Below are 19,572 nucleotides of genomic sequence, written 5' to 3'. Positions count from 1 at the left end.
GGTATGCAAAAACACATGGGGTGAATGATGATCTCAATGGGAAGGCCTGCAAGCACCCTTGCTTTTAGTTTGATGAGGCAATTCAGAAACCACAGCCAACATTTATTTTCTAATAGTGGTGTAAAAATATGCCTGTGACCTTGACTGAACTGCACAAGTTGCTGGTGACCAGGAACGGAGCCCTGCCTTGACGTCATTTGCTCCTGAAGTACACCAAGTCGAAGGCAGACACATGGAATTCTCAAAGAAGTTATCCATCAATCCAATGTTTAAAGACAGCTGATGACTTGCTTAACTTCAGGCCACAGAAGTGTATTTTTATTTCAAACTCTTCATCAACAAGAGAAAAAGCACCTTGGACCAAGAGAGTCAAGGCTTAAGGTATCAGCCCCAGGAATGCCAGCCCCCAATTCAGAAGGCAGCCCTCAAGTTCCTATCCTCCCACAATGCCAGCCGTTGTCAGGCAGCTCCTATTCAGATCTGCTTCCCCTAAATTTACTAAGCAAAGTAGCAAAACCCTCAAAGCATCCCTAACAGAAAAAAGTAACATTCTTACTCAATGCTCTGCTGGTGGCCCAGGCAACTCTCTACGCAGGCCTCAAGGAATCTGTGAGCTCAGAGAATGAGCTACAACCACATATTTGGAGGGTAAAAAGTTAGATAGCTAAGCCTCATAGGTCAAAGACTTAGGTCAGGCAGGGCCAACACTAACCATGATTTCTTCACTTGGAGCCGAAAATGATTTCAGATGTTCACAATACTGTAATTCATGACCTAAAGCAATTGAAAGGTGGGTAAATATTGGTTGCAAATGAAAACACAACCAAGTCCACTACACTGAGATGACCGCATGGATTAAGACACAGCCCCGTCTAAAAGGGAGAGGGAAAAGACAATCACAAAATAATGCTGTGATGCGTCCAGCAGAGATCTGTAGAAACCTCTCCTGGGGCAGAGTCTCAGGAGAACACTTTCATTTTTCCCTGGCCTTATGTAAGTGCCCTCGCTAAGAAACAACCAGCAACAGCACTATTTGTTTGTGAAAACTTCTTGAGCAGGCAACACCTTTGTTTACAAGTCGGGTCACCGGAGCGAGGTTCTAGAGCCAGGAACCATGAACACAAAATTCAAGTGGCCATGGATTTGCCCGAGCAGGGGCAGCAAGACAAAGCATGTGTTTACAAGCCCCGGACCTGACAGACAAGACCAGGGAGGCAGCAAGCCGGATCAGGCCCCTGGAGCCCTGCCAGACTCCTGATGGGCCCGCTGCCCGCGTGAATTCCTGAGCAGGGTTACATAATGCCTCGGCTGCCCTCCCCATGGCACTGCCTGACAACGCCATATTTACTAAACCTCTTGAGGTTCTGCCCTTTTGAAAAGAGTAGGCTTAAGAATCTGACCTTTTGCAAAAGGCACATTGCAAAGACGGGACGGGTCAGGTGTGCAGCTGGGAAGGGCCGAGCAGGGATGGGCTGGCTGTGTCGAGGCGAAGGCAGACGGCAGGTCAAAGTCAGCTGTGCTGCTGCCTGCAGCAGCTCCATCTGCTAGAAACTGAGTCCAGGGAGTGGCAAGTGGGGCTCTGTTTTCCCAAGTCACTTCCCGCAGTTAGACTTGACTCTGGCCCTTCCTTCTCTGTGAACTTGAGCGCTGTAATCTTTGCCAGTAAGTCCCAGTGCAGAGGCCCTCATGAGGAAAGCCAGGCACATGTGCCTGCAGGCAAGGGAGACACCAGAACCACGGAGGGGAAATCTCAAAGAGGACAAGAGGCCTTTCGAAGGAGAAGGATGAAGGATGGCTAGCCCGCCTGGGAAGCCACTTTCCGCCTTCAAAAGTACACAGACAGCCTCAGAAAACACCCAGACTGAGAGCGCCAGACATCTGCAGTCTTCAGGGTGTAAATCTATGCACGTGCTTTCTGCTCCTTAGGATCCTCTCCAAGCCATGACTGTTGCCAAAAGAAATAAAACCACCTGCGTATCTGAACTTTACACAGAAAAGGCCCTGTAACTTCTTCCCCCACTGGAGCCTTCTCAACTTAAGGTTCGCTCGGTGAACCTGCAGCAGAGCACGTCAAGTAGTCACAGGGCAAAACTGAAGGAAGGGCAAAGTAAAGGCGGCGTGGGCGTCCTGTGCTGAGCATAGCAGAGTGGGTCACTGGAAGGTGGGGAGAGGCTGGAGAGGAGGAATCCGGCGCTACTCCTGCACCGCGCACCCTCAGAACACCCAGAAGAAGTGTGAACAGGAGGAGGGGATGGCTCCCGTTCTTCTCTAAGGATGCTTTGCCAATAATGAGAAATGTGCAACCGCATTTTTTTCTTCCTGTGTTGTTCCCTCAGATCGTTTTCAGAGGGAGTCAACAGCACTGAGATTTCTGGGCTTTGGCACAACATCCACTCCAGACTCTGATGCGAGTGCTGGCACTGACACTCTGGACTCCTACTCTCCAGGTCGACCACAGATGTCAGCTCTGCTGCGAAGCCACTCCTTCTCTGACACGCTGGCAATTGTCTCTCCCACCTAACCTTCAGCTCTTGTCTCCGTGCCCCTTCTGCCACACTCAGTTCCACCTGCCCTAGCTCTCTGTATGCTCATCTCCCTGGAGGACCCAGACACCCAGAAGCAGGAGCCCTGCACTGCCCACTCGTGTGTCTACCACATCCTCTCATGCAGGCCGCACGCTGAACGTTCCCAGGATAAAGGCTGGTGACAAACCACAGCCACAGGGGCTGGGCAGTCAGTGGCACCTGACTGCACTAATAATCTTATTAAACTTTCTAGAAGAGAGTTTATTTAATAAACAGAGTTGTTACAGGCCGAATGGTGTCCCTCCAAAATCCATGGGTTGAAGGTCTTAGCACTTCAGCATAGGGCTGTATTTGGAGATGGGGTCTTCATAAAGATAAATTAAAATGAGGTCACTAGGCTGGTACCAAATGAATGATAACTGGTACCCTTGGAAGAGGAAGAGATGAGGACATAGACACACAGAGTGAAGCCCAGGTGAGGACACAGGGAGAAGATGGCTACCTCCAGGTCAAGGAGAGAGGCCTCAGGAGAAACCACCCTGCCCATATCTGGACCTCAGGCTCTCAGCCTCCAGGACTGTGGGGGAATCACCTCTGTTGTTTAAGCTGAGACCAAAGCCCATTCTGCCATGCTTTGTGATGGCAGCCCTGGCAAAATACAACAGGAGAAAAGTATATCAGGCTTCGTAGAGATAGATAACCAAACAAAACCTCTTAGCTAATCACGTCTATGAACACTGCAAGGAAAAAGAACCTTCTGCAATGGAAAAGTACACTTTTCAGCCATCACCCACATCTTCTTCCACCCATCTGAAAACACTGCAAAAAATAAGCACAGAGTGTACAAAAAAGTAAACGTAAACACAGGAAGCATAAATCAAATCACAATGCAATCCTAGAAAAATTCCATGTAAGGAACGAGCAAAGGTGAAGGAAGGAAATTATTTTATCAAACTATCTCCTGTGAAAAAATCTGGAATCTCCTATCTAACAGCATTTCTTAACTCATGGACTCATAAAACAGGGAATATTTTATGCCCCCACAGCATAAAACATTCACCTCAAGAAACTCAACAGCTAAACCTGATACCTGAATTCCAAAACCTTCGCACTTTCAAATTCTTCAGGGACGTTTGGCTTCTGCTCGGACGTGGGTGCACCAGGGCATGATACACTTCACCACAGCATCGTGCCCGAAACGTGCCTCCTCCAGCCAGCCACATACCCACTCAACAGAGGAGCCGGCAGCAGGTATGAGGCTCGCTGTCTTAATGGTTTTCAGAGACTCTGGCTCAGCTGACTCACTGGGGATGTGGCCTCAGCCAGCCACTGATTCTCTGCCTCTGTCTGTAAGGTGGTGATGATGATGCAGCAGGCCCCTGAGGGCCCTCAGCAGTGGTGAGCCACAGCCACTCCTCGTGAGTTTCTGAGGTCTACCGAGCATCGGCATCCTTCTGAGGAGCACGATGTCTGACTCTGGAGTCTATGGCTAGAGAGAATCACCACCCTTGGAGGTGCAGACGGGGTGTGGATTCCAGAACATGGAGCCCAGCTTCAGGGAGAGTGCAGCACACACCCACGAGTCACAAGCTCAGAGCCAAACCTCTGATATGGGTGGGTGACATTAGCAAGACAAGAGAGACACGAGAGAATGATGCCGAGTATGACCAATAGCACAGGGTCCCTGGGGCTGAATCACGGGGCGGGAGGGTGAGGGGCTCATATGTCAGGCACAGGCACTTGGACCTCCTCCCCAGGAGAGAAATCATGGCCAGAGAGGAGCTGCAGGCTGCACCACGCGGTGGGCAGCTCAGAGGACAGGCAGTGGTGTCCTGGGGAAAGAAGGGCCTTTGTGGGGCCACGATCACAGTGGCTGGAGGCAGGACTCTGTGTCAAATCTGCACAGCCAATGAGATGGGGAGCAGGGCACTGTCCAGGGTAAAGCCTGAGTTGAAAGGTCAGGGCCAGGGTGGGTGGGCAGTGCTGGATCAGCAGGGCTTGGGGACATAATGGCGGGATCAGCTGGGGCAGCATGAGGCGGCCAGCAGGTTCCAGTGGCCTAAGGGACACACAGTCTGAATGCCAAGCAGGTTAGAGCCAGTGAGGGACAGAGGACCAGGAGGAGATGGCAGGCTGGAGAATGCCAGCTCAGGGTGGCCTGGAGGCCACTGGGAAGACTTTCAAGGGCTACAGGTGGGACACTGCAGGTGGGACGCTGAGGAAAGGACGCCACCGCCTCCTTCACTCACTCACGGCCCCTCTCCGCCCTGCCCCACCCTGTTCCTGGGCCTGCCTCAGTTATCAAGTGCCAAACCCACACCTCCACCACACCCCTTCCAAGTCCCACCCATGCTGCCCGCTCAAAGCCACATTCCAGCTACTGCAACAGGGATGCATGTGATGTCTACTCAGACCACACGTTTGGGCTGTGGTGCCCACTACAGGGTGGGACAGGATAGGACGCAGCACCAGGAGAGAGGGCCTGTGGGGTAGGTAGGGTGCTGGGGGTTCTTCCAGAGGGAAGAGGCACTGGCTGCCCCAAAGACTAAGCCACAGTCTGGTCTGATAGAGGAAAGTGACCTGGTGATGCCGCAGGGTCACATCGATGCAGTTTCATCCTCTGCCAGGCGCCATCCTGGGAGACTCAACATTTAATCCTCACAAACCCTATGGTCTTCACTGGGCAGAGGTCTACATCCAAAACAAAATATGCAAATATGTAAGCCCTACAAAATCTGGTTTCAACCTTCCAAGACGACGACTGTCCTTGCAAGACAGACATCCTAACAACAGCATCAGCCTCTGTGGGTGCCTCAAGCCTGGGATGCTGCGTCTCTGTTTGTATAATAACACCCCTTCCAACCTGGAGCCAACTCACAGGTCACGTCCATCTGAATCCTTCTGTGACCTCTCCCACCCCATCTCATCAAGGCCTCTGTGGGCCACACAGTATCAGCAGGTTCCCTCCTGCCAGAAAGCCCATGTCCCCACGAGGATCCTCCAGGGCAAAAACTTCACTCATGGGCCTAGAGCCAAGCACAGCGACTCAAAAAGCACAAAACATTACAAAAAAAAAAAGACTACTGGATGAATGACAGTAGGAAGGAGGGGCCACAGAAAATAATGAGGAGGAAGGAGGGAGGGAGCAGACAGGAGAAAAAGGAAGAAGGGCAAGAGGAGGGGGAATAGTTTGTAAAGACGGGGTGGGAGAGAAGAGAGGGGAGAAGAGAAGGAAGCAGGAGGAGGCAGGTGGAAGAGAAGGTAGCTGGGAAGAGAGGAGAGGAGCCAGGCACTTCCCCGGGGACCCGCCTGGTCTCAGGAAGACCCTGCAGCTACCAGCCCATAAACAGCCCAGGGGAGAGGGCTGTCCCATACTCTTGGTGGGTGTTGGGGGGAGGCCACATGTTAGCCTGAGGGTCACCCTCCATGACTGAGTTGTTCAGCTGCCTCCCATGAGTCATCTTAAAGGGATGGTGCCATGGGGCCACAAGTACTCATCACTGAAGACCTGGTTCAGGGAGCACCAGCCCTTGAGATGTCACCTCCCAGGGCAGGTAGAACACTACGCAAACAAGATGAGGGCGGATGCAAATCCTACCAGCATCACCCCCAGCCCCTCTTGGTCTCCTCTTATTATTATTTTGTTTGTTTGTTTGTTTTTGAGACGGAGTCTCGCTCTGTCGCCCAGGCTGAAGTGCAGTGGCGTCATCCGGCTCACTGCAAGCTCCACCTCCCAGGTTCACGCCATTCTCCTGCCTCAGCCTCCTGAGTAGCTGGGACTACAGGTGCCCGCCACCACACTCAGCTAATTTTTTTGTATTTTTAGTAGAGACGGGGTTTCACCGTGTTAGCCAGGATGGTCTCAATCTCCTGACCTCGTGATCTGCCCGCCTCAGCCTCCCAAAGTGCTGGGATTACAGGCATGAACCACTGCACCCAGCTTGGCCTCCTCTTTAAAGCTGGAACACTGGACCCAGTTCCAGAGTGGCTGGAGAAGTAAAGTACTGAACATAGGCCATGCTCAATAAAGGCTCAGGCCGTTTGTCCAACGATCCCAGGAAGTGTCCTGGGAGAAGGAGCCTCCAGGTTGAAGTCTCCTAGGAAACAAGCCCAGGGCTGCCTTCTGGACCACAGGATGTGAGGGAACACCAGAGTGGATGTATCTCTCCCCCCTGGTCCTCCCTCTCACTTCCAACCACAGGGATGCCGCACCACCACTGCAGCACAGCACCCTGAGGACAGACTTCCAGCCCAGGTCCTCCTCCTCAGTAGAACAGACAGCTGAGGAAACGGGCCTATAAAAACGTATGACGCACCCCAAGCCTCAGCTTTCTTGCCTACGAAAAGGGAGGCAAGATGTTTATGAAGTGCTTACTCAATGCCTTGAAAAGGGCTGGGCCCAGCTGTTGTTCCAGACCTGCCTTCCAGGCCTATAGAACCCCTCAATTAGGTGGTGAGCATGTGAAACAGTATAGACCCGGAGGCCCCAGAGGGACCCCGCAGGCGTGGATGGGTCCAGATGGCCTCGCTGATTTGATTTTTCCAAGAATTCAGGACCAGCAAGGTAGGGAGTTCACCACCCACTAAGCAAAGATTTTAAAATCTAGGGGTTACGGGGAAATTAATGAAAATCCTCAAAAACTTTGTATAGGGCATTTATAATACTATGAAAAGCTAATTCTCAATTCACCCTATTGCCTTATAGAAGTGGGTCTTCCAAGGCCATGAAATGTTTACATTCTATGATTCTATGCATGCTGAAAAGTCATACATATGCCTTAAAGGCTTACCTTATTTCAGATAAAAAAAAATTTCCTAAAATTATTTTAAATGTATGAATTTTTTTGTATTCAAGAAAAATAAAAGGGAAAAATGTAATAGCTAATCTCCTCCAAGAACCAACACACCCAAGAGTCAAAATTATCTGGAGAAATCATTGTTTTGATCATTAATCAAGCTGTAATTGCACCAGCTGTATTTCACACTTTGGCTATTAATGACACATAAATATTCTATTTCTGCACCCACACTCTGGGAGGCCAGTGATCATGTGAAGAATGCAAATTATAGTAGGAACACAGGGATCCTCAGAGGTGAGTGGCCAAATTAGGACATTAATTTCCAGGTTATATATCTCAAGGGGCTCTAGAATGAAAGAGAATCAAGAACGAAGATTTGTTCTGTCCCTTTAATTAAAATAGTTTTATTCAGAAAGTTAACTAAATGCCTTAAGGCAGCAGTCACCTATCTTTTCGGCACCAGGGACCGGTTTCATAGAAGACAATTTTTCCACAGACTGGTGGAGGATGGTTTCAGGATGAAACTGTTGCAGCTGAGATCATCATTCTAAGGAGTGTGCAACCTAGATCGCTCACACACACAGTTCACAATAGGGTTCGCACTCCTCTGAGAATCTCATGGTGCCACTGATCTGACGGGAGGCGGAGCTCAGGTGGTCATGCTCACTCGCTAGGCCCGGCTCCTGACAGGCCATGGACCGATAAGGTCCACAGCCTGGGGGTGGGGGACCCTAGAGTTAAGGCAACAGCTACTTTTCATTTTTCTTACAGCGTACTTTTTTGTGAGGTTACTGTTTTAACACAGAATCATGTTTTCAAGTCATCACCACTGGGAGAGTGGGGACACAGACACATCTGCGGCCACGGCGGGCACTCACCATGACATCTCCCTTCAGAAGCTGGGCCGGCTCGATGACGATGCAGATCCTGCTGGGATTTTCTGGTCCAACGTTGCTTTGGGATGAAGAAGACAGATTATGTAACTTCATGATTTCGTGGGAAGAATACATGTAGAGAAAAGTAACCCCACAACCAAACCCTCAGAAATTACACAGAACGCCCAGTCAGCCCAGAATCTAATTCCTGATCATCTAAATGAATCTAAAAAGGTAAAGAACGCTCCCAGGCTGTGGAGGGTCCTCATAGCATCATCATGGTCAGTGACTGACTTGAAGTGACTAAAGTCCAACCCCAGAGGCCTGAGCTTGGAGATGACCATGCAGCCTTAGAGGAAGGGGCTCAGGGTGTGCACAGCCACAGTTTCAAACTGCAGGTGCAATTCCAGAATGACATCATTGCACACAGGGCCCAGAGCAAACCCAGAAATGTGACAACAGCTCTTTGTGAGTAGTCAGAATATTTGTTCCCTTTACTAACTTTTCATAAAATGCCTCTCCACATACAAAAAGACAAAGAAAGCTCCGAAATGTGTACAAATTTGGGGGATGTGTGGCTACCTTTTCTTTAAAATGCAAAGGAGGCCAGACATGGCTCACGCCTGTAATCCCACCATTTTGGGAATCCAAGGCAGGCGGATCACTTGAGGTCAGGAGTTTGAGACCAGCCTGGCTAACATAGTGAAACCCCATCTCTACAAAAATACAAAAATTAGGTAGGCATGACGGCAGGTGCCTGTAATCCCAGCTACTCAGGAGGCTGAGGCGGGAGAATCGCTTGAACCTGGGAAGTGGAGGTTGCAGTGAGCGGAGATCATGCCATTACACTCCAGCCTGGGCAACACAGCGAGATGCTGCCTCAAAAAAAATAAATAAATAAAAATAAAAAACAAAATGGAAAGGAGCGAGAAAGAATAACCACAGTAGTGAAGATCCTATCGTAGGACTCTCTGCAATACACTCACAGTTAACCCTCCCTATTCTTGTATTCCACATTCATAGACTCAACTGACGGGATAGAAAATATTGTAGGAAATAGGCTGGGTGCGGTGGCTCACGCCTGTAATCCCCACATTTTGGGAGGCCAAGGCGGGCGGATCACGAGGCCAGGAGATCAAGACCATCCTGGCTAACATGGTGAAACCCCGTCTCTACTAAAAATACAAAAAATTAGCGGGTGCGCTGGTGGGCACCTGTACTCCCAGCTACTCGGGAGGCGGAGGCAGGAGAATGGCGTGAACCCAGGAAGTGGAGCTTACAGTGAGCCGAGATCGCGCCACTGCACTCCAGCCTGGGCGACAGAGTGAGACTCCGCTTCAAAAAAAAAACAGAAAATATTGTGGGAAATAAATAAAAAATAAAAATGCAACCATAAAAAATAATTGAAATTTAAAACAATACATTGTAACAACTATTTTCACAGCCTTTACATTGAATTAGGTATTGTATGTAATCTAGAGATGATTTAGAGTATACAGGAGAATACTCATAGGTTATATGAAAATACAATGCCAGGGTTTGTTGTTATTGTTGTAGTTGTTGTTTTGAGACCGATTCTCGCTTTGTCACCAGACTGGGGAGCAGTGGCACTATCTCAGCTTACTGCAACCTCTGCCTCCCAGGTTCAAGCAATTCTGCTGCCTCAGCCTCCGAAGCAGCTGGGACTACAGGCACACGCCACCACACCTGGCTAATTTTTGTATTTTTAGTAGAGACAGGCTTTCACTATGTTGGCCAGGATGACCGCAATCTCTTGACCTTGTGATCTGCCCACCTCCGCCTCCCCAAGTGCTGGAATTACAGGCATGAGCCACCAAACCTGGCCTTTCTTTCTTTGACTCTTGCTCTGTCACCCAGCCTGGACTGCAGTGGTGCGATCTCGGCTCACTGCAACCTCCGCCTCCCAGGTTCAAGTGATTCTCCTGCCTCCACCTCGAGTAGTTGGGTTTACAGGTGCGCAACCCCACGACTAGCTAATTCTTTTATTTTTAGTAGAGACAGGGTTTCACCATGATGGCCAGGGGCTCAGTGGCTCACACCTGTAATCCTGGCACTTTGGGAGGCCGAGGCGGGTGGATCATTTGAGGTCAGGAGTTCGAGACAATGCCGTTTTATAAAACACACTTGAACATCCTCGGATTTGGGTAATCAAAAGGGGTTCTGGGATCAATTCCCCTTGAAAACCGAGGGGCCACCATACTCCAAAAAGCAAATGGCCCTCTCTCCCCATACTCCAAAAAGCAAATGGGCCCTCTAGCTCCCATGTCCCTTAATGGAGCCAACTGGTGTGACAGCCCAAAGACAGCAGTGCAGGGCAGGAGGGAGGGCAGAGGCATGATGCTGAAGCACAGGCCACCCCAGTGTTTTCCCCTCTGGACTCTTCTTTGACTTCTTGGCATTCTCTGACCTGAACCCTCCCATCCTCTTCCTGCAGGACAGGCAGCTGAGGCTCAGCTGCAATTCCCTGAGCCGTCCAGATCCCACAGCAGCAGCAGCAGCAGCACTCACTAGATCCCAGAGGTGTACACAGGCTGCATGGCTTGGTAGAGCTTCAGAAAGGGCCGGCACACTGAAAGAAAGACACAACTGTCTGTAGAGGCATGACTGGTACAGAACGAACAGGAATTTGGTAAACAGAAAGAAAGGGACGAGGAGACCAGGAGACTGCACCTGTGGCCTTTGAGGTTTGGGAAGGCAGTGCATGGAGCCACAGGGTTGCTGCAGGAAAAGGCCGGACCCAGTCTTAGAGGCCTGCAGAGTAACACAGTTTGACCTTTAACCAAAGGGTGTCAAAGGCTTCTGAATTGAAGCCAGGCTGCTTCCAAAGCAACTAGCAGCTTGGCAAGGTCACTCTGGTCGTGATGACCAGGGGGACCTGAAGGCACAGATGTACTTCAGAGACAAAAGAAACCTATGAACAAGCACCTACATGGGACTGGCGAGGAGGGACAGGGTCTTGAATCCAAACCATGTGCTGTGTGTGCCTGCATGGGACTGGGAAGGAGAAGACAGGGACCTGACCCTCAGCCATGTGCCATGTGCTCCTGCATGGGACTAGGGAGGAGGGATATGGCCCTGCTGATCCTCGGCCATATGCTCTGTGCACCTTTGGGTAACCAGGGATGTGGGAACAGGGCCCTGATCCCCAGTCATGTGCTGTGTTTATCTAAGTGGGACAGGGAGGAGGGCTCAGGGTCCTCACTCTCAGCTACATACTGTGTGCTTTCCTGTGGGGTCATTTTAAAGGAGAAGGAGGAGATGGGTTCATGAGATGCACCAGGGTCACATTCATGCCTCTCTTACTGGGCTTCTTCCATGGCTTGTGACCTCAAGGCCAACTACACAGCTGACCCACCAGGGTTGCAGCCCAGAACAATGCTTGTCTGCCCAAGTCACTTTGAATATACACAGGGGTATTTCTGATCCCCCTTGCTGGCCGCCTGTCCCTCCCCTGATTAAATAACTTGGCCCAACCACATAAACACGGCGCTCTGACCACAGAAGGGGGACACAGTCAATTGCCAGGGAGGCAGAAGAGCAGATCCGGGACCCTCTCAGAAAGAAAGCAGAGGTTTATCTAAATTGAGAGGCCCAGGAGCAGCCCCAAGACTGGGCCAGCCAATCGCAGGTGCCACGTCATAGAGGACACTCACCTCCACCTGTGTCAAAGTTGGGGGTGCCGTGGAGGATGACAAAATGCAGGAACAGGGGGGAGGCATTCATTTTCACCAATCCGGACAGGAGCCCACTGAGGAACTGCACATACCTGCGAAAGGACAGCTGGGTTAGACTTCCCAGAAGTGTCCTCAGCCCCTGCTGAGAAGGGAACTCAAGGAGAAATACAACCCGGCTGGGTCTGGGGCTCTGGGAGAGAACCGGTCCACTGCTCACAGCCAGGGGTTCTCAGCATGGTGCTGTGCCGACAGGTCTGATGGCTTCCCACCCGCGCAGCAGGCACCAGGGACACCGAGGCACAACCGGCCTCTCGGCTTGAGCATCCCACACCTGAAAGACCTCTGTGCCTGTCCACTGAACCAATCGCCAGGCAAAGCCAGGCCACAGATCATCATGACCCCCACTGGTGAGCAGCAGGAAGCAGAGGCCTGGCACACCGGTGAGCGTGTGCTCTGTCACTAGCATCTCATCCACGGCAGGGTCACGTGATCGAGGCCCAGAACCACTCACTGCACCTGCTGCTTTCTGCTCATACTCGGGAGCCCTAAGAAAAGGCTGGAGTTCACACTCCCCTCCTAACCCACAGCCTTCCACGCCACATCTGATAAGAGGCTCTCCTTCCTGCTGTCCCTCTCTCTTCAGGGCCCAGCTCCAAAGGCGAAGGCCACGTGGGTCATCAGCCTTCCTGAGTTCTAGGCGTCAGCTTCATACTTCCAACACTGACCACACACAACTTCCATGAGCATTTGGTGGTCAAGAGGGAAGCTTCTACACTAGCAGCATCTGATCGCCGAGGTCCTCATGAGGCATGACGTGGCGGCAGTGACAGGAAGATGAGTCGGAGGCTTGCCAAGCTCTCTGACGCTTCCCTGGCCTGTCCTGCCTGCTGGTGCCCTGCCTGGCGTGGCCCCTGCCCTGAGGTCCCTCACCGTGGCCACTGCACCCACACAACCTCCACCGTAGCCTCAACACCTTGCATTGAATCTGTGTTTCCACATCTTTCTCCACCAAAGTACTGTAATCTTTGCAAGAAAGACCCAACCAACCAGAAACCCCACAATATTTAACAGTCTATGCATCTCTATTGCCACAGCAGACTGAGGCAGGAAGTGGCAGGTGACTGTGTTGCCAGCACCTACAATCATCCTACCCTAAGCCAGAAACGGCCATCACGGACCTTATTTGTGTTAAGAAAAAAAACTCTCACTTACGCTGGCAATCCATACCCAGTCCCTTATTCAAGCGGTTAAATTTGTATACAAACAAACTAAACAAGAGAAGATTTCTGTTAAACATTACCAAAAAAAGGAAAACCCTACCTATAGTCCACCCACTAGGAAAATGTCAGAAAAGCGAGTTTGCTTCAGTTTAGTTACAATTCATAGTGAGAAACAGGGCATGTCAGTATTTCCATCTTCCTGGCAGCAAACTTCTCTTCTGCTCTCTCAGAACAGGGCAAAACCTCGTAAGATTGGCAGAGGTCAGACAATCAGCCTGGAGACGTGGGGACCCTGTGAGGCCGATGACCAGACCGCCAGGCGGCTCCCACACGCCTCCCCTGCAGGGTACTTTCTACCCTGGCAACAAGACTTCTCACCCTCAGTTGTACGTAGGCAGAGGAATGCATGAATCGTGTATTTTTAATCATGCACATTTTACGCATTGTGGATTTCATGGGTCCTTTGGCTCCCTGGTTTTGAGTAAAAGTGAGGGGCCTGAGTCACCTCCTCTGGGGCAGTTCTGCCCTCCCTCCAGCACGGGGCAGCCCTGGACACTGGGAAATCAGCTTCCTCAGCTCGTCCGGTTTGTCAGTGGCACACTGAGTCCCTCACCGCCTGGCCATGTGCTCGGGCGGTTCTGCAGTGACCACGCGGCCGAGACAACCCTGTTCTCTGTGGGTGTTCTCAGTGCCCCATGTGCACCTGGACCAGGCATCTAGGTGAAGTCGATGTTGGTTTTATGACTTCATGCAAACATGGAAGTCTCTGGAGCGCTGGGCCTGAGGGGCTCCTGGTCACGGCAGCGTAAGGCGTCCAAGTAGCTGAGCCCAGAGTTAGCACCGAGGTCCTATGAGAGGCAGACAGCCGTCCTCTGGGAAACCACGGCCTCTCCCTGAAACAGGTATTGTCCCATACTGTGGTCCCAGAGCTTCATTTCTGCTGATGTGGCCTGGCTGGAATTGTTGCCCCTGCCACCAGACGAAGCACGAGAAGTATTTCCTTCAGATGAGGAGGGCCAAGCTGATGGCAGAAGAACTCTGTTTTGCCACAAGCTCCCAAAGAAGGCCAAAGTCCAGGGCCACAAGCCCAGTGGTGGTCAGGGGGGAAGGGAAGAGGCTGCCACTGCCTAGGATCCAGGACTCCAGAGTTTTCTCCCCAAAACCAGCTCTCAACGGTCATCACTTCCCAGGTCCGTCTACAAAGGGCTGCTCAGGTGATAGCTTAACCAATTGAAAAGTAACCTCTTGGAATGTAATTCTCATCTGACCTTTATAGAAATCAACTTTTTATGCATCATGTTCTCAGATAAATTAAAGACATAAAATGCTAAGGTAAATGCAGTTCTTTTTATTCCTTCACATGCTTTCTTAATAAGTTAAGATTAAAAATATATATATATTGTTCAAAATCCCAAATAAAAGCAAGCCTTTAAAAAACATTTTTTTTTTAATAGCAACATCTTATAAAAACAACAAAGTTCACTGCAAATATAAGCTGTAGTGAATGCTGTGAGATTGCAGACAGATAGTCAGGCACAGGTAGTAGCACTGAGTTTGTGAGTGACTTCCTAGAGAACTACCATCAGTACCAAAGAAAAGAACATTCAGGTATGGATGAAAATAAGGGAGGCCAGGCGCGGTGGCTCACGCCTATAATCCCAGCACTTTGGGAGGCTGAGGTGGGCGGATCACCTGAGGTCAGGAGTTTGAGACCAGCCTGGCCAACATGCTGAAATCCTGTCTCTACAAAAAAAAAATTAATTAATTAATTAAAAAATGAGATGGGCATGGTGGCACGCGCCCGTAATCCCAGCTACACAAGAGGCTGAGGCATGATAATCACTTGAACCCAGGAGGTAGAGGTTGCAGTGAGCCTAGATTGCACCACTGCACTCTAGCCTGAGTGACAAAGCAAGACCCTGTCTCGAAGAAAAAAAAGAAAAGAAGGGGAAACGAACATAATAAGACAGACTTGCACAATTAGTTTATCCAGCCGACTATGGAAAGGATCAACTTTAACTTCGTATACATGGCATTTATCTGTGGCATTAAAGGTAGATATAAATGAATCAATGGTAGGGTATCCGATGCCCTCTAAAGACCATCCCAACAGCCTTATCCAAAATAAAATGTTCCTACTTAGTCAACAGAGTTTTCAGAGCTGGAAAGATTAGAAACCAGATACTTTACAAAAACAGCTCCATTATTTTCCCATTGCTATATTTTCTTTCTTTTTAGGAAATAACTCCCTGGAGGTGATGTTTTCCATGCTTCTTCTCAAACCAGCCAGTACATTTTAAAAACTAAAGGATTGCTTTTAACTTGTAAGCAAACGAACATAAAGTAGCTTGAAATTTTCAGTTGCCCCTTGCATTATTCACAGTCACTTCTAACAGCAAAAACTTCCATTTGGAATCTTCAGAAATCTCCCTAAACATTTGAGTTGCACTAGACGTAAGCTTAAATCTGTCTGAAAATGTGGGTGCATAAAAATCGGCATTCAAATGTTATTTTCCGAGCAGCAGGAACCATCGTCACAGGACATCTTTCCCAACAGCTTACTCATTCTACATTCCCAGCACTCACAGAGGCAGCCACGCCTGCAGGGGCAGCACCCACCGGCCAGGAAAGGTGAGCTGGGCCACCTGTTGGTGTGAGCCAAGCCTGGGCTGTTACTTAACATTCTGCTGAGCATTCCCTTCCCTCTCGTGTAATGGGGAGAATAATGAGACCTACACTTTGGAATTGCTGCAAAGATGACTCAGTTGCATGGGCATAAGGTTCAGAGTAGACCACAATATATCTGCCACAGCCTCTGCTCTCCCGAGGGATGCTTCCAAAGGGTAGGTGGCTTTGCCCACAGAGGTGGTGATTCAGAGGGGATGTCTGGGCCCAGGCAAAGTGTGCAGCTCCCTGAGGAATGGTCACCCTTTTTCCGCAGGCTGTGGGCAGCAAGGAGGATGTGCAGGGTGAAGCCACAGGGGCATTAAGTAAAATGGCCTTTGCAAAAATTTTAACAGTGAGAGAAGTATGACAGTGAAGGAGATCTAATGTAACCAACCTCCATCTTGCCTTTAACCTCCTAGCTGCCCTTGGCTATTCCTGGACTTGGACCAAACTAACTTTAGGAGAAAGTAAAGTTTATAGTTTAAATGATAATAGCCCAAAACTAAACCACCTTAGTAAAACTAATGCAAGACCACCACGTTGGGAGGATGAAAGCAGCTTGAATTCTGCCAAGGTATAGACTTAAAAGATTACTCTGAGGATCACAAGATTTGCAACTTCCTCAATTACTCCTAGAGATAACATCACCATTGTAGAACCTAAGTTTGGCCTTTTGAGGTGTCTATTCAGGCTTTTGCATTTCTGACAACTGACAGCTCTACCTGACCTGCCAACTGTTCTCTGGCCCCACCCCGAAGCGGACTCAGAGGCAAGAGGGCCATTTTCCCCTATGACTGCACCCCCAAGCACTCAGCAGCACCCATTCCCTAGCCATCCCCTTCTCCCCAAAATATCTTTGAAAAGCCCAAGCCTCCAAATTTTCCAGGGGACTGATTTGGGTAGTAATAAAACTCTGTTCTCCTGTTCAGCCAGCTCTGCATGAATTAAACTTTTTCTACTGCAATTCCCCTGTCTTGGCAAATCAGCTCTATCTGGGCATTGAATAATGAACCCACTTGTCGGTTACAGAAGCCTCTCAGTGGCTACCTGAGGAGTCGCATCCTCTAGAGAATGTGGAAAACTACTCCCCTTGTATCTTTAAAGTATCCCTTCAGGCACCTGAGGTACTGTGTCCAAAATGACAGAAATATCAAAAACCAAATAGTGCCATTTTTACAGGGAGTTAAACAGGCACGAGCAGGACAGGAGAGGGCTCGTTCCGCACCCACTAGGAATGCTGGGTAATGGTTCGGCAATTACCACATTGCCTCTCTGAAAGTGATACACTGGCAGCTGGTGCCAGGAGGAGGTCATTTCCTGATGGTTCACGCCCATTGCACTGTTAACTGAACGCAGGCTCCAAGGAAACACAACTTCTCGGGCACACGCATTAACAGACAAAATGGCAGAGTATGACCTTCTCGGGGCACATCACCAGAAAAGGGAAGAAACCCTTAGATAGGATGCGTACAACTTCCTAAACACACTGCATGTGCTCACTTCCCAAGCAAAAGGAGGGCAGTATGCATGCGGGCAGCCCACCCTAAGGGAAGAATCATGGGAAAGGGGCACAAGACGTGGGAAGTGGGCCAGTCTATAAAGTCTAGGACCAAGGTTGAACACCGCACTTGACCTTCATGTGCCCGCTTGAGTCTCTTCTAAGCGTACTTTCCTTTCTTTCCTGTTCTAAAGCCTTTTAAAATAAACTTCCACTCCAGCTCTGAAACTTGCCTGTGTCTCTTTTTCTACCTTATGTCTCTCAGTCAAATTCTTTCTTCCGAGCAGGCAAGAACTGAGGTTGCTGCAGACCCTCACGGATTCACTGCTGGTAACTCTGATACCTTCCACCAGTAACACTATATAGCATTATTTCTAGGACATCCTGATTTCTGCATGCCAAGACATTTGTTTAGTCTGTCTTCCCTTTGCCTCAAAGAGACACCCAAATGTGCATAGACAACATGACTGATGGTCTTAGGTGAGTCCCACTTGGGGCCTCCCAGGGTCACCTTGGCAGGCAACACTCAGAAGAGTTCAGCTCCTGAGAGAAACAACTGGCTTCCTGTCACTTTCCCTATTAACTCAGTGATGGGGCCAAGAAACGTGTGTTGCTGTCTCAACTCTCTCAGAAAGAAAGGAAAGGTGGAAAAGAAAAGAGATGTCAGAAACATTAATAATTTTAATTTCCATGATGCTGATGATAAACCAAAACTATACCAGGATTTTTGGGGGGTAGGAGGAGACAGGGTCTAGCTCTGTCATCCAGGCTGGCATGCAGTGGGGCAATTACAGCTCACTGTAACCTCCAACTCATGGGTTCAAGGGATCCTCCCATCTCAGCTTCCAGAGTAGCTGGGACTACAGGTGTGTGCCATCAAATCCAGCTAATTTTTTTTTTTTTTTTTTTTGGATAGAGATGAGGTCTTCCCGTGTTGCTAAGGTAGGCGTCAAACTCCTGGACTCAGGGATTGTCCTGTCTCAGCCTCCCAAAGAATTGGGATTACAGGCTAGAGTCACTGTGCCGCACCCAGTATTTCTTTTTAACTACTTCTCAAAGAGGAAGGCTTCCAAGTTTAGGTAAGGAAGTTCAGGGGTGCCTCAGTAACACAATGGTGGTAATGAGCACCAACAGGAGGCCACACCGGGGTGTCAACAAGCTGCTTCTCATGGTTTGCTGAAGACAAGGAAGGTATAAAAACAGAAAACTTACATGGACACATGTAAGTTTTATGGGTCAGCTCCATGGGCCAACTGCTCCATGGCATTTTAGTGTAACAAGCAAGGTAACAAAGATTCACCTCCCATCGGAGTTGCTATTGAGACTTCTGAGCTCCCCAGCCACAAATTCCACGCTAATTAATTATTCTCAAGAGTGATTATTACAAGTGTGACTTTAAAATGATTTCTTGAGCTCAGTCCTAAAACAGCCTGCAGAGCACCCATCCCACTCCCCAGGCCATTCAGGACAACAGAGAAGCCTCCCATCATAGAGCCTATTCCCATACAAGCTGTCATCACACGTTCTTCTGGTCTCAAACTTTCCTCCAGATTTATCTTATGCATTTACTCAGTTGTTTACACACTCGATTACCATTTGGTGAGCATCTTTTCATGCAGGCTCTGGTCAAGATAAAAGGAAAAGAGCAAGGAGTAAGGGGCATTTCCCTAATCTCAGGAACAGAGGGATTAACCTTGGAATGTAAAATTAAATCCAGCAAACATTAAAAAATGCAAATACTCTGGCTTCAAATGTGCAATGATGGGAAGGATTCATGAAAACCTTGGGCGTGGGAACATGAGAAGAGCAGGGCACTGTGGCTCACACCCGTAATCCCAGCATTTTGGGAAGCCACGGCAGAAGGAAGATTCAAACTCAGGGGTTCAAGACCAGCCTGGGCAACACAGCCTCCCACCACAACCTGGGAGACATTGTCTCCACAAAAATTTTAAAATTAGCTGGGCGTGGTGACGTGCGCCTATAGTCTCAGTTACTCAAGAGGCTGAGGTGGGAGAATTGCTTGAGCCCAGGAGATTGAGGCTGCAGTGAGCCAAGATTGCACCACTGCACTACTGCCTAGGTGACAGAGCAAGACCCTATTTCAAAAAAAGAAAAAAGAAAAAAAAGAAAATGAGGAGATATTTTCCCCCTTTTCCCATATTCTTTTAATGTTATAAAGAAGCTGCTGGTGCCGTAAGAAATAAGAACAAAAAAAAAAAAAGGAAAGACGCCAGCTGTACTTCCTGTGTGCCAAGCATTCTGCACGGGTTACTCCCTATTTATACCTCATTTT

At 49.3% G+C, this 19,572-nt stretch overlaps 1 protein-coding gene across 30 annotated transcripts in view; it reads right to left on the bottom strand.

Annotated features, from left to right (window-relative positions):
* TNS3 (tensin 3) overlaps positions 1-19,572 on the bottom strand; it is a 309,070-nt gene that overhangs the window by 125,307 nt on the left and 164,191 nt on the right. For all 30 annotated transcript variants that reach the window (XM_005549633.4, XM_074035041.1, XM_065541982.2 and 27 more), the window contains 3 exons: positions 11,874-11,986; positions 10,729-10,789; positions 8,203-8,278 (listed from right to left, as the gene is read on the bottom strand). In XM_005549633.4, the coding sequence (XP_005549690.3) occupies positions 8,203-8,278; positions 10,729-10,789; positions 11,874-11,986 (250 nt within the window). The remainder of the gene's footprint in view (positions 1-8,202; positions 8,279-10,728; positions 10,790-11,873; positions 11,987-19,572) is intronic.

Source organism: Macaca fascicularis, chromosome 3 (genome assembly GCF_037993035.2).
Source record: "Macaca fascicularis isolate 582-1 chromosome 3, T2T-MFA8v1.1".
NCBI lineage: Eukaryota > Metazoa > Chordata > Mammalia > Primates > Cercopithecidae > Macaca > Macaca fascicularis.
The sequence above is the reverse complement of the archived record's forward strand: the minus strand, read 5'-3'. Positions and strand labels throughout refer to the sequence as shown.